Source organism: Candidozyma duobushaemuli, assembly GCF_002926085.2.
Source record: "Candidozyma duobushaemuli strain B09383 chromosome Unknown E_B09383, whole genome shotgun sequence".
Classification (NCBI taxonomy): Eukaryota; Fungi; Ascomycota; class Pichiomycetes; order Serinales; family Metschnikowiaceae; genus Candidozyma; species Candidozyma duobushaemuli.
In genome coordinates this window covers 243,030-255,253 of record NW_020289900.1, presented here as the reverse complement: position 1 = coordinate 255,253, position 12,224 = coordinate 243,030, and the positions used below count along the sequence as shown (strand labels likewise).

The 12,224-nt window shown below is 47.6% G+C and overlaps 7 protein-coding genes across 7 annotated transcripts; 5 read left to right on the top strand and 2 right to left on the bottom strand. All coding sequences in view use genetic code 12, as the record gives it.

The window, feature by feature from the left end:
* Positions 1–220: 220 nt before the first annotated feature.
* On the top strand, positions 221–715 carry CXQ87_004371 (uncharacterized protein; the record flags this gene model as incomplete). The annotated part of the gene is made up of 1 exon (XM_025482812.1): positions 221–715. One exon carries the CDS (start codon positions 221–223, stop codon positions 713–715), a length of 495 nt encoding a protein of 164 aa, XP_025337755.1.
* A 425-nt stretch (positions 716–1,140) lies between these two features.
* MUM2 (Mum2p) lies at positions 1,141–2,319 on the top strand (the record flags this gene model as incomplete). The annotated part of the gene is made up of 2 exons (XM_025482811.1): positions 1,141–1,161; positions 1,213–2,319. 2 exons carry the CDS (start codon positions 1,141–1,143, stop codon positions 2,317–2,319), a joined length of 1,128 nt encoding a protein of 375 aa, XP_025337754.1.
* Positions 2,320–2,458: 139 nt separating this feature from the next.
* On the top strand, positions 2,459–3,541 carry CXQ87_004369 (uncharacterized protein; the record flags this gene model as incomplete). Its single annotated transcript, XM_025482810.1, has 1 exon — positions 2,459–3,541. One exon carries the CDS (start codon positions 2,459–2,461, stop codon positions 3,539–3,541), a length of 1,083 nt encoding a protein of 360 aa, XP_025337753.1.
* A 1,051-nt stretch (positions 3,542–4,592) lies between these two features.
* On the top strand, positions 4,593–6,472 carry CXQ87_004368 (ferric reductase family protein; the record flags this gene model as incomplete). The annotated part of the gene is made up of 2 exons (XM_025482809.1): positions 4,593–6,137; positions 6,197–6,472. The coding sequence occupies 2 exons, from the start codon at positions 4,593–4,595 to the stop codon at positions 6,470–6,472; spliced, it is 1,821 nt and encodes a 606-aa protein (XP_025337752.1).
* Positions 6,473–6,980: 508 nt separating this feature from the next.
* On the top strand, positions 6,981–8,366 carry CXQ87_004367 (uncharacterized protein; the record flags this gene model as incomplete). Its single annotated transcript, XM_025482808.1, has 1 exon — positions 6,981–8,366. The coding sequence occupies one exon, from the start codon at positions 6,981–6,983 to the stop codon at positions 8,364–8,366; it is 1,386 nt and encodes a 461-aa protein (XP_025337751.1).
* Positions 8,367–8,493: 127 nt separating this feature from the next.
* EHD3 (mitochondrial 37S ribosomal protein mS47) lies at positions 8,494–9,897 on the bottom strand (the record flags this gene model as incomplete). The annotated part of the gene is made up of 1 exon (XM_025482807.1): positions 8,494–9,897. The coding sequence occupies one exon, from the start codon at positions 9,895–9,897 to the stop codon at positions 8,494–8,496; it is 1,404 nt and encodes a 467-aa protein (XP_025337750.1).
* Positions 9,898–10,643: 746 nt separating this feature from the next.
* CXQ87_004365 (uncharacterized protein) lies at positions 10,644–12,059 on the bottom strand (the record flags this gene model as incomplete). The annotated part of the gene is made up of 1 exon (XM_025482806.1): positions 10,644–12,059. The coding sequence occupies one exon, from the start codon at positions 12,057–12,059 to the stop codon at positions 10,644–10,646; it is 1,416 nt and encodes a 471-aa protein (XP_025337749.1).
* Between the last annotated feature and the right edge of the window lie 165 nt (positions 12,060–12,224).

Below are 12,224 nucleotides of genomic sequence, written 5' to 3'. Positions count from 1 at the left end.
TTCAAGACATCCTCTAACGCCTCCTCTCCCCGCCAACATCCCATGTAAGCAAAAAACAACATCAATTACCCTATCCTTTCTCCTTATCTTCCAAAACCCGCCACAATCACCATTGCGTCCTGCTGCTTGCCTTCCACCGCCACCGCCACTGGAACCTATATCACGTGCCGATAAGCAGATCACTTGCCATTTCTTCAACCCTCCACAACCACTCTTCTTCATGTCTGACGAAGCCAAACCTGTCAAAGTCAACGTTTACGATCTATCTCACGGTCTTGCTGCGATATACTCGCCACAGCTCCTCGGCAAGTCCATAGACGGCATCTACCACACTCTGGTAGTGGCATTTGGCAAAGAGTACTATATTGATCAAGGCATCAAGGCGGCACCAGCTGGAAGAACGAAGTACGGAATACCGAAAGAGGTTCTTGATGTTGGCGAGACTTATATCACCGAAGACATTCTTCAAGACTTTCTAGAAGATCTTCGAAACCATGAACAGCAGAAGTACAATGCCCTGGCATACGATCTCTTTGAGAACAACTGCAACCATTTCACCGATGTGGTGATGGAATTCTTGGTGGGTAAAAACCTAGAAGATAGGATCTTGAAGTTACCACAAGAAGTGCTCAATTCGCCTTTGGGACCTATGTTACGGCAGATGTTGAATGGTGGATCTGGAGGTGCTGCTGGAAACGCCTACTTTGGATTCTGAGGTGATTCTCGCTATGAAGAAAGTTGAAATAGATATGCTATAGAAATTGGTCAAGGAAAGGTTTTCTTAATTCAACTACCCAAATTGGGCATTTCCTGCCATAGAACTCAATAGATATGCGTATGTGCCCATGCATGTAACTGTACCCTGTAGGTGTAGCTTGGACATTGCATTAGACGTGCCTTTGCTCCCAGACAGAATTTCATAGATTTCCTGATCTATCTCTTAAAGATAAGATTTAAAAATCATAAGTGAACTTTTTCTGAAAAGCCCCGGTCTCGGCTATGCCTCGAAGTGGACCCTGTATGCGAAATGGCTGCAAATGTGAAACGGCCAGGAGACAGCACTATAAATACGGCCGATCTCCCACTTTTTTTTGGTCCCCCTTTTTCTCCTTTCCCAACTTTTTCTTCTCTTCTAGCTCAATGGATCGAACACTGGCCAATGTAAGTGGCACCCTCCAGCACGCTGGCACGGCGTCTTACTAACCCTTTCAGACCTTGGATTGTCCCCCTATCTTCAACACGCTCAGTTCTGGCAGTTTCGGGAACTCCAGTGGATATGCTGGCTCCCAAACTGAGGACACCGACCCGGACTTCTTCCCCCTTTTGAACGACACTCTCAATGGCAAGTCCCGTCAGCTGCTGATCAACGCGTCTACCGTGTCTGCTAGTCTGATCCAGGCACTGCCAGCTTGGACGTCGCCCCAGTCAGTAAGTGACAAGTTTGACACGGCTCAAAAGATCCTGATGGCCAATTATGTTTCAAACGCTGGCTTCCTGTCCTCCTTGGTGAGTCCATCGGTCTCCTCCACGAACCTGTTCCAGAACATGTATCCGATGCAGAGACTGTTGTCTATCACCGGACTTGGAGACCAATATGAAAACACTATCAACAGTAACTACATCCATCGGCCCAGAGCCGACTCCTATGTCGCAGCTCCACAGGCACGTTACAAGAGCGTCGATGGTCTGATCGATCTCTCAAAGAAGAGGGACATCCGTATGGCTTACAATAACCAGAGCTACACTCCATCATTTGAGAAGGAGAACAAAGAGCCGTCAGCTTCAATCAGCTCGAAGCATAGCTCTTTTGACGGCAAGGCGTTGAAGCCAGCCAAGTCAGTATCATCAGACAAGGTGCAAGCCTTAGAAGCCGAGCTTGCCTTCCAGACTGAGATGAACAAGTCCGTAGCAGAGAAGCTCAAGAACTTCAAGTTAAACAAGACACAGGCATCTGGGTCCAATTACAAGGATAGCCCATCTGTGCAGATGCCCCAGAAATACCACCAGCTTTTCAAAGACCTCACACAGACCTTGAATGAGAGGACCAGTGACTTGGAGGACACCAAGTCGAGATTGGAAGCCATCATGGTAGCGTTGGTGATGAACAAAGGTAGTGACATCATAGAAAATGGTACCTTCGACGCACAGGAGATGGCCCACAGACTCGTGAGCAAGTTGGAGGTCTTGCTGGCAGAGAATGAGTCCTTACAGAGAATGGTAAGCTACAGCAACAAGCAGAGTCTCCTTATTGAGTTGAACTTATTGAGAGAGGAGAATGAGTCTTTGAAGAAGACCATCAAAGAATTTGACAAAAAGTAGATTGTGAATGGAAATGTTTATTATGCTGGTCTGTAGTGGTAGTATATAAAGAGAGCGCTCGAGGATATTTGCAGCCTCGCAACTACTCTAGTTCCCAGATCAAAAAGCAAAGTTTGAATTAGGAACAACCAGCACTACAATGTCTCAATTGTCTCTATTGGACCCTTCATATGATTGGGGTAATATCAATTTCAATGTAGAACTCACCAAAAAACTCTATGAAGAAAAAGCTGAAGCTATAGCTCGAGAGAGGTTCAATGCAGCCAAAAAGCTTAAAGAAGACAGTCTCGAGTGGTTTCAGAAAAGAGCTTTGGAAATCGATCCAGCAGAAGAGTTCAGGAAGATGGAATTTGAGCTGTTGAAAAATCCCAAAACCTATCTGCCACTGGAAAGTATGGAGAGCCTCTGTAACGACCATGAGGCAGTGAGGAAAGAAAGTTCAGAAAGGGTAATGCAGTTTATGGGTTTGAGAGATTACGAAACTGAGAGCATCTATTCTATTGATCCAATTTACGACTGTCTAATGAAGGACCCCAATCTTCTGACATGGTTGAAGTTTGCCAAACTGGGCATCATGGAAGATGACAATCACAGCATCAACATCGACTGGATTGAGGATGACACTTGCAGTGATATTGAGGTTCTGTCATTTGAATGTCTGTGGGATGATTGGTCCAGCTCTTGGGGATCTGGCTGGGTTCTGGAGTGTAGCACTGTGTCAGATTATGCCTGGGATAACTGGGACGATTGGTGTGAGGTGAAGGTCCGAGTGGATGCCTTTTTTGAAAGAAGGTTGAGAAAGGCAGAAAAGAGGAGGTTCAATCGTGAACGGTTTTATCTAGACTGGTTGTTTGGTGAAAGGAAGAGTCGAGGCAGATCCGATAAGGATTCGAGTTCTTCAGATGGTGATAGTCTGGTTGGATTCGGAGCTCACAGGCCAAAGTCTCAGAGGGTGAAGGAAGCCTTCTACGCTCCACTCAAGTGGTTGCAGCCAAAACTAGAGAAGTTGAAGGCCAAGTCTCTGAGATCGTCGCTTTTTCAGAGAAGCGCCGGAAAGTGCAACCCAGCTTCTGAAGGATTGAAAGGAGAGCCTAAGGCAGTCTATGGGTGGATGAGTTCTGACGAGCTGTCTTCTGAGCTGGGTGGATTAGATTCCGGGGAGATGGCTTTGACTCCGGAGCTGGGGACATGTGAGCCAGGTTGTTCAATGAAGTGTTTGTGAGTTTGAGCAGTGATCAATTCTCATTCTGACATCTATATCGTCAACGAATACCTAATTCCGATGTATTTCTTGTCATGATAAGGACAAGCGATAAAAAGGGGGACCTGATGTAGATTAGAAGTTCTTTGATGAAGTTCAATACGCCAATTGAGTCAACATTGCTAAGGAACCACTCGATCTTAGGCCTTTTCTGTAAACATTACGTCCATCAAATCGCATGCTCCAATAGAACAGAATCAATTTGGGAAAGCTTAACAGACCACAATGGTACCGCATGCAAGTGCTTTCGGACCGATGACAAGGTCTGGGCGATATAACCAGCCGCTTAGTATGAGCACTTTTCGTGGAGCCGTTTTGCAACCATTCATGGCGAATCGGGCAATGTGCAGCGGATTACACGGCGGCTAGCATGAAAAGTTTCAAATCAGGCGATTTCGAACCAACCGGATTTTTGGAAGTTTTCATTCCTTTGACGAAATGCCGAATGTCACTTTCTACTGGTAACCATTATCGCACTGCGTAGCTACCAATCGTCAGATCTCAGAAACATCCACCCACCTGGCACCGAAAAAAGGCAACAACAATAGAAGCATTTACTTTAATTCGAAAATGAAGTCAATATCCTTTTTATTTCCCTCCATCAAAATTTACCGCAGCTTATTCTCCTCAGTTGGCCCACAAACCTCACCCCGTATCTGCTCACCATTCGGGAAGTGACACTGCAACAATGAACAATGCCTATTGTGAATTCAGGCACCCAGGCGTCAATATCAGCAATGTGATTCGCCAAAGCCACCTAATCTACACCTTAAATCTTCTTGGCATCGGAAAATACGCCCCACTGTTCCTCGTCTCACTATGAGCATTTTTCCACTACCGTTTCCAGAAGCAGCTTCAGCGACACTGCGTTCCGTTATAATGCACCGAATTCCCCAAGACGCATTTTTTGCACCCAATGCTCTTCCACCATCTAGTGCCTTTTTTATGGCTATCACTGGTGCTTTCGCTAGTCATTGTGGACTCTTCCATAGCCTCAGCATGCATCTACTATATGAAAGAATTTGACTGGGGTTGTGGCGGAACAGGCCAGGGCCATAAGTACTATATGTGCCGCTGTGGAAATGTGGACTGGTTGGGGTCGGTGTCGAATTGTATATATGAGCAGACCGACGACCAGGGAAAGATTGACCATGCTTTGAAGCACGTCACTACAAGATGTCTCCAAAAGGGCCACTTCCATTACTCCGTGGACGAAATGAAGACATGGAGGGAAAACGCTACTCAGTATATCCAGCAGCCTACTGAACAAAATAAGGAGGAACAGACCTACCATCCGTTGGGCGTCAATGCCACAGATTTCCACCTTTACATGCGTTCTTTTGACGAAATTAACCATCACGTCTTCAAGTCCCAGTGGCTCGGCTGGGGGCTTTTATGGTACTGGGTTGCAGTGATTGGCATCTTCTCGGTGCTTCATCTCCTGAAGACCTACCTTGGAGTAAGGGCGCCCAGAACAATTTCTCAGGTTTGCTCGAAATACCTCACGCCTGTTCGTCTCTGGGGATACACTTTTGGCGACATGCTCGTGATGGGACTCTTTTTAGTCTTCACCGTTTTGGCTACGGCGCTTTCCTACGACGTCCAGCTTCCCAACATCTACATCAACGACGTGTACTTCTTGACCTTGGACTTGATTGGCTACCGCTCGGCTTTGATTTCGTTTTCTCTCCTCCCCGTGGTTTTCATGTTTGGCCTCAGAAATAACCCATTTACGCTTTTGACCGGATTCTCCAGAGCAGAGTTTATCAAATACCACACCTACGTTGCCATTATCATGTCAATTGAGGCACTCATTCACTCCGCAGTGTGGACAGACTACGCCATCAACGATGCCGGGTACCTGGCTTGGGGTATGGATGACTACTGGAGATGGGGTGTAGTGGGAACCATCCTTTTGTTTCTCATGATTGGCCAGAGTTTCCAGCCCGTCAGAAACTTCATGTACGAGGCCTTTTTGATCATCCACAAGGTCTTCGGGTGGCTCTTCATTGTGTCGATGTGGTACCATTGCATTACTCTTGGCTGGATGGGCTGGATCTACACCATGATTGCGCTTACAGTGTACGACAGAGTCATGAGATGGAGCAAAATGTTTATCTTGAACCGTGGGCTTACTGAGCTTTGCATCAACGTAATTGACGATAAGACTCTTGAGTTGATTTTGCCCAAACCACTTGCATACGACATGGCCTACCGTCCTGGCAACACGGTCTATGTTACTTTCTTCCATACCAAAATCTGGGGTCAGTGTTTGCAATCCCACCCATTTTCCATTCTTTCCTCGCCTGCTTCGTCGCCCGGTGTGTTGAAGATGTATGTCAGAGTCAAGAAAGGAGCCACCAAGAGCCTTCTCAAATTGCCCACCGACGAAAAGGGCAGAATGTGGCTCTGGTGTCTTTTGGACGGTCCCTACGGCGGCAAGACAATCAAGCATAAGGATAACGACGCTAGAGTATTCATGGCTGGTGGTCTTGGAGTGTGCAGTTTGTTCCCATTCATTTACGACAATGCTGCCGGTACCAAGCTTCTTTGGACCGTCAACAGCATCAACGAATTTCTCTGGATGCGCCGGGATATCAAGTATATTCGTGAAAGGGCGCTCAGGTGACGGTCTTTGTTCGTGAAACTGAAGGTGTGAAGTTAGATGACGAGAAGTTGGAGTTTGTCAAGGTTGTGGATAGCCGACCTGATGTGAACCAATGGGTGAGCGATTGCATCGAGGAGGCTAAATCAGAGTCCAAGTCTGACTTGTATGTTTATTCTTGCGGTCCAGGTGTGATGGACGACCAGATCAGAAACAGCTGCATGGACCACATTGAGGTGGGTCTGCCATTTAATGTTCACTACCAGTCCATGAACTTCCAGTGGTGATTACGATACATAGCATGAAAAAACTAAGTTAACGGAATTAGGTAGGTATTTTGAAGAGCCATAGTCTACTGTTCTCTTGGAGTCTGATCGTATACTAACTAGTACAACTCTCATGGCTGCGAAAATCTCATCTGGTCTGTGCTTTTTACTTATGTGCCAATTTTAGCGAAATAGCAAAATTCATGAACCGAACCATCTTTGACTGTGTTAGGGCTTCTAAGAAAATTGGACCAGAACTGCTGTGACATCTGTGTGCCTCGAGTTGACATCCGACTTATCGAGCCAAGATCGTTGAGAAAAGTGACCCCGGAAAAAAATCAAGAAAGCTCTTAGATCTCTGACTTTCAATATTAAGTTCGAATGATTAAAATCTTTATCATTTCGTAACTTTTCTAATCTAGGTGACCTGGTCCATGGCGGGCTGGCTGCCTGGGGCAGTCTTTACACCCGTGCACCTCAATACTTCAAAGTGAGAAAACATCAACGCTACCAACAACTCTCCAACAACATGGTCAACCTGCTTCCTGCGGTCGTTATAGACAACGGCACGAGCTCCACACGTGCCGGCTTTGCGCTGGAAGATTTGCCCTCGCTTGTGTTCAACTCCTCGTACCTGGTGGATGAAAACAACAAGGTGCTTGTGGGAGACAAGATCAACTCCAGGCCCGACCTTGAGGTGATGACCCTCGTGGACAATGGTATTGTTTACAACTACGACCACATTTCCAGCAATTGGGAATATGTGTACGAGAACTTGGATAGCGGCAATGGCGTGGATGCCAAGGACCACCCTTTGATGATGACAGAACAGACGTGGAACACGCCTAAGAACAAGGCTGCGGCTGCCCAAATTGCTTTTGAAGGCTTGCAAGTACCCCTTTTCTCGCTCTTGAAGTCTCCATTGGCTCAGTTATACCACACCGGCCGTCTGAGTGGGTTGGTTATCGACATAGGTGCTGGTGTGGCCAGTGTGACACCCATCTTGGACGGTGTCATCCAGCAGAAGCTGTGTTTCCACTCCAAGTACGCAGGTGACTTTGCATCCTTGCACGCCTTGCGTAGCATAGAAGCCAAGTTGGGCTACCAGCCCAGTCAGCTCGACTACTCCCGCTTGTTGCCTCCTCAGTACACCGCTGACAATGTTTCCCAGTCTTTCAAGCTGTACCATGCCACACACAATCTTTTACAGAATTTCAAGGAGACCATGCTTTCAGTCAGCGAGCCTCCACCAGGCATCACAGCTCCTAACTCGTACTACACTCAGATTCACCAGCTGCCTCCGTTCTTCCAGTTGCCAGACCGTACACAGATCAACTACTCAGAAAGAGAAACATCAACGCTCTTAGAGGCTCTTTTCGTGCCACACGTATACAAATTGCCAGACGTGCCTATTCCTGACCCAGCGTTCGACAAGGCCCATACACACGGTATCTCCAACTTGGTTTTGTTCGCCTTGAAGAACTTGGAATCGACTATGGTGCCTGCTGGCAACGACCCTGCTACTTCAAACAGCAATGCTCGTTTCAATGAGGTCTTGAGAACCCTCTTCACAAACACCTTAATCACCGGTGGGGGTGCTCTTCTCTCAGGCTTCTCCGATAGACTCTGTGGTGACATCAGCCGTACCGCTCCCACAGTGTTACCCAACTACATGATCACCTCGCAGTACAAGATCTACATCTCCCCATTGCGCAATTACCCACTGGGGGATATTCACGATTTGTACGATAAGAAGTTCGGCTCGTGGTTAGGTGCCGCCAACTTGGCCAGCATGCTCAACGACGCTGTGGAGGATGAAAACGGCAGTGCCAACATAGCCTTGGATAACTGGTTTATCTCCAAAGCGGACTACGAGGAGCTTGGTGAGGACTTGATTTTGGAAAAGTTCAAGTAATGTATGTATACCTGTATTATATCAAAAGTTCTGCTTCGGTGTAGCTCTACAACTCGCAAGTATCGATATATACTTGTATTATGATTTATGCGTTCCGTCGTTTCCTTGTTCGGGTTCCGTGGATGATCTACGCCTTCCAAGAAACATACTTGTTGTCATACTTCGACGCCTCGCCGTGCAAGGCCAAGGCTCTGTTCACCTTCTCCTCTACACCCAACTTGTTGTTGGTCACGGTGTTGAAGTGTCTAACCACCTCCTTTGGAGTAGGCAAGTACTTTCTGTTCAGACCGTCCTGGCCTGTGATGTAGTTCTCGATTTCCTGGTTGGATGGCAAGCCAAAGTTGAATGGGTACTGGTGGAAGTCAACACCAAAGAATCTCTTCAAGAGAGGGGTCTCAAGCTTGGCGGTGTGGACAGATGGCTCCTGGAACTTTCTGACACGCTCAGCGTCGTAAGAGCTCCACTGAGGGAAGAATGGCTCCTTGATCTTGTCAATGAGCTTGTGCTTGACACCCTTGACGAAGTCGTTCTCCTCAATCTTGTGGTTGACCATGTTGGTGGCAGAGACCATCTCCAACTCCAACTGGGCACGGATCTTGTTTTTGGCACCCTTGTTCAACAAGTCAAAGGCGATATGCGTAGATGTGGGGGACTTGGCCGACAAACGGTCGTAGGTCTTCTTACCAAACTCAGTGTTGGAGTACAAGAAAACCTGCAAAGCGTCGTCGAAAGTTGGCTCGGAGAAGGCCTTGTTGATCAAGGTGATCTGCTCCTCAGTCAAGTGGAACTTGTAGTTGTCTGGCAACTTGTTCTCGGTGAACTCCTCAATGGCCATGTTCACCTGGATGAAGAAGTCCTTCTGGTCTTTCAAAAGGGTGCCCTCGGTTGGGGTGTTGTTGATCACAGGAGGCTTCAAGTTGGACAAACGCTTGACCAACTGAGGGATTCTCTCGGAAGGAACAAAGTGGGTAGCGAAACCGGCCTGGTAAGCGTCCAAGCCGCTTAACACCTCACCAGTCAAGGCGTAGTAGTAGCCGAGCTTGTCGTCCAAACGTGGCAAAAAGAAAGTGGTACCCACGTCAGGGAAGAAACCAATGTCCATCTCGGGCATGGCCAACTTGGTCTTCTCGGTAGCAATACGGAAAGGAGCGTGAACAGACAAACCGACACCACCACCCATGGTGATACCGTCCATCAAGGAAATGTATGGCTTGGAGTAGGTGGCAATGAGGTAGTTGACATTGTATTCCTCCTGGAAGAAGTTGGAAGCGTAGCCAGGGTTACCCTTCAAGATTTCCGAAGCACACAGAGCAACGTCACCACCGGCACACAAGGCCTTGGGGGACTTGGAAGTCAAAATGACCATGGAAGCAGCCTCGGATTTGGCGTATTCAGACAAACGAGGACCAATCTTGGTCACCATGGAGGTGTCCAAGGAATTCAATTTCTTCAATCTGTTCAAAGAAATGACGCGAGCCAAGTTCTCATTGTGGAACAAGACGTCGTCGGCGGCGTAACCTGTGGAAGACATTCTTAGTTGTGTTATAAAGCGAGAGGAAGAGACCCGTTTATAGCAGAACATTGAGCAGGATTGTGGGACTGTGGGAGTTATAAGGCGGAGGGGTCCAATAGCCGAGAGACTGTGAAAATTTTCGCGCAGCCCCTGGGGTTCCCCACAAAAAAAAGAACCTTCTTTCTGGCTGCAAATGCAGATAGGAGAAGGTGTAGAGCTTCAGGTTTCGTCGATTGACCCTAATTCTTCTTCGATTTTTGGTTGTGTGTTGTTTTGGCAAACCTGTGGTAGGCCTCGGTCTGGATCCCTTGCTCGCGAGTATCCGTGGATACAATTGTGTAGGAGCCTTGCAGCCCCTCAGAGTCTGACTCGGAAGCACCAGCCTTTGTTCAAAACTCCGATCTGTCTCGACATACCCAACATCCGCCCCGCCTTTGATCATTCGACCTGAACAATACATTAGGGGCAGGTCAAGCCGACGGAATGGCTGCGAAATCTCCACAGTTCAGGAAAGGCATTAAGGTTATCGGGTGTAGAAGCTTGGCTGGGAGCAAAACAGGCAATAGCCGAAACAAGATCTGAAATTGATAAAGGCTACTCCCGGCACATCATGTTTCGTAAATTATCCATGGAAATCGATCTTCCCCATCTTCATCTTCTCAAAAGCCAGCACAAATGTCTCGAGACTGAGGAACCAGTCCAGCCAGTTCTCCAATTCTGATCAACTTCACCTAATGCTTCTCCTGAATCAATGCAACACTGTCTCATTGCAACGAGTGTGATGAAAGTAGAACACACTCCTCTCGATCCTCGTCATGAGGCTTCGGAAGCTTATACTGGTAGAATGTTCCCGTGTGGTAGGAAGCCAACATCAACACACCCAGAGCACCCAAGCCAATCTCTACATTCTTGTGAGACACGGGCGCATTTTCCCCAAGCTTCACATATGCAAACAGGCGTCTGGGCGGCTCCCAGATCAAGTTGTCAAAGTAGTCCTTGTAAGGAAGCTTCTTGATAAGCAGCTTAGTGTAGGGATTGTTGAGAAGTTTGCTGGGTCTCCGAAGGCGTGAGAAGTACAGCTTGTCACCTTCCTCCTGCTCAGGCTCCTCTGGCTGCTTCAGTATTAGTAGATTGGCCAAGTTCTCGTTGAGATCCTCCAGGGACGAACGGTTGCTTTGGTCCTCGTCACTCAGTTCCGGCTGAGGCGTTTCAGGGCCGATTTTGAAGAAGTGGATGGTATTGCTGTCTGATCCACAGCCCAATACACTCGAGTCCACGCTGAATGTGAGATTGGTCACTCTGGTTAGGTGGTGGCCACGCCGGAGATTGGTAATGTGTGTGATATGAAGCTTGCCAAGGTCGTCAAGAAGATCGAAGTTGAGATGACAAACCCTGATGATCGTGCCTTTAGTAGAGGCCGTTGCAACTGCTTGGCTATCTCTCGATAATGTGATTTTGGCAATGCTCGAGTCATGGGCCTTGTACAAAAGCCGTGGCTTCAAATTGATCGTATCGTAAATTACCACCCAGCCGTTGGAATCCTTTTGCAAATCCTCCAATGTAATTGTCTCCTTTTTGGCAAGCAGGGAGTTCTCGTTCTTCTGAGTAAGCTCCACAAGAGCGTCCAACAGAACTACCGGGGCCAGGTCGCTCGGCCTTAAAACAGGAGTGCTAGGCTGACTTGAACTCTCATTGAAAAGATCTGTTTGGTCATTCACGGCACTGAGCGGCATAGCCAAATACAGCCTATCATCGGCACTCAAGGCTGCCACAACCCCATCGTTCTCGCCCTTCAGGTACGAGTTTATCTCCAAGACTTTCATGAGCCTCACACTGCTCAAATCGTAAATGTAGATTTGGCCAACCTCGAGGAATACCACTAATCTCTTTCTGTTGAGCATGAGGTCCACTATGTTTGACGGGAACGTGAGCTCACAGATCTTCAAGTTTTGCTTGAGGTTATGAACTTGGAGCACCCTATTGCCCAAATTCAGCCCGGATTCAGGCACTATAATCGTAAGGGACGTGGAGAAAAGCATCCGGAGAAATGCTGTCGGGGCATTGTTCTTATCGGAAGTGTAGAATTCACCAAATGGATCGCAATTGTAAATCTTGTGGCACTCCAGTGTGGACATCAGGAGGCACGTGTAGTCCTGGTTAAACGCCAAGTCGTTGATCATGGGTGTGTTATTGATCTATGTAGTTGGTGGAGTAGTAGGTTACGTGATAGCTCGCTAGTCTGGGGAAGTACGGTATAGAGGTGACTGACTGCTATCGAGTCAAGCCCCGTCCCAGCATCCACCACTTTCCCAAAATGGCGCCCACTGACAATTTATTCATAAATG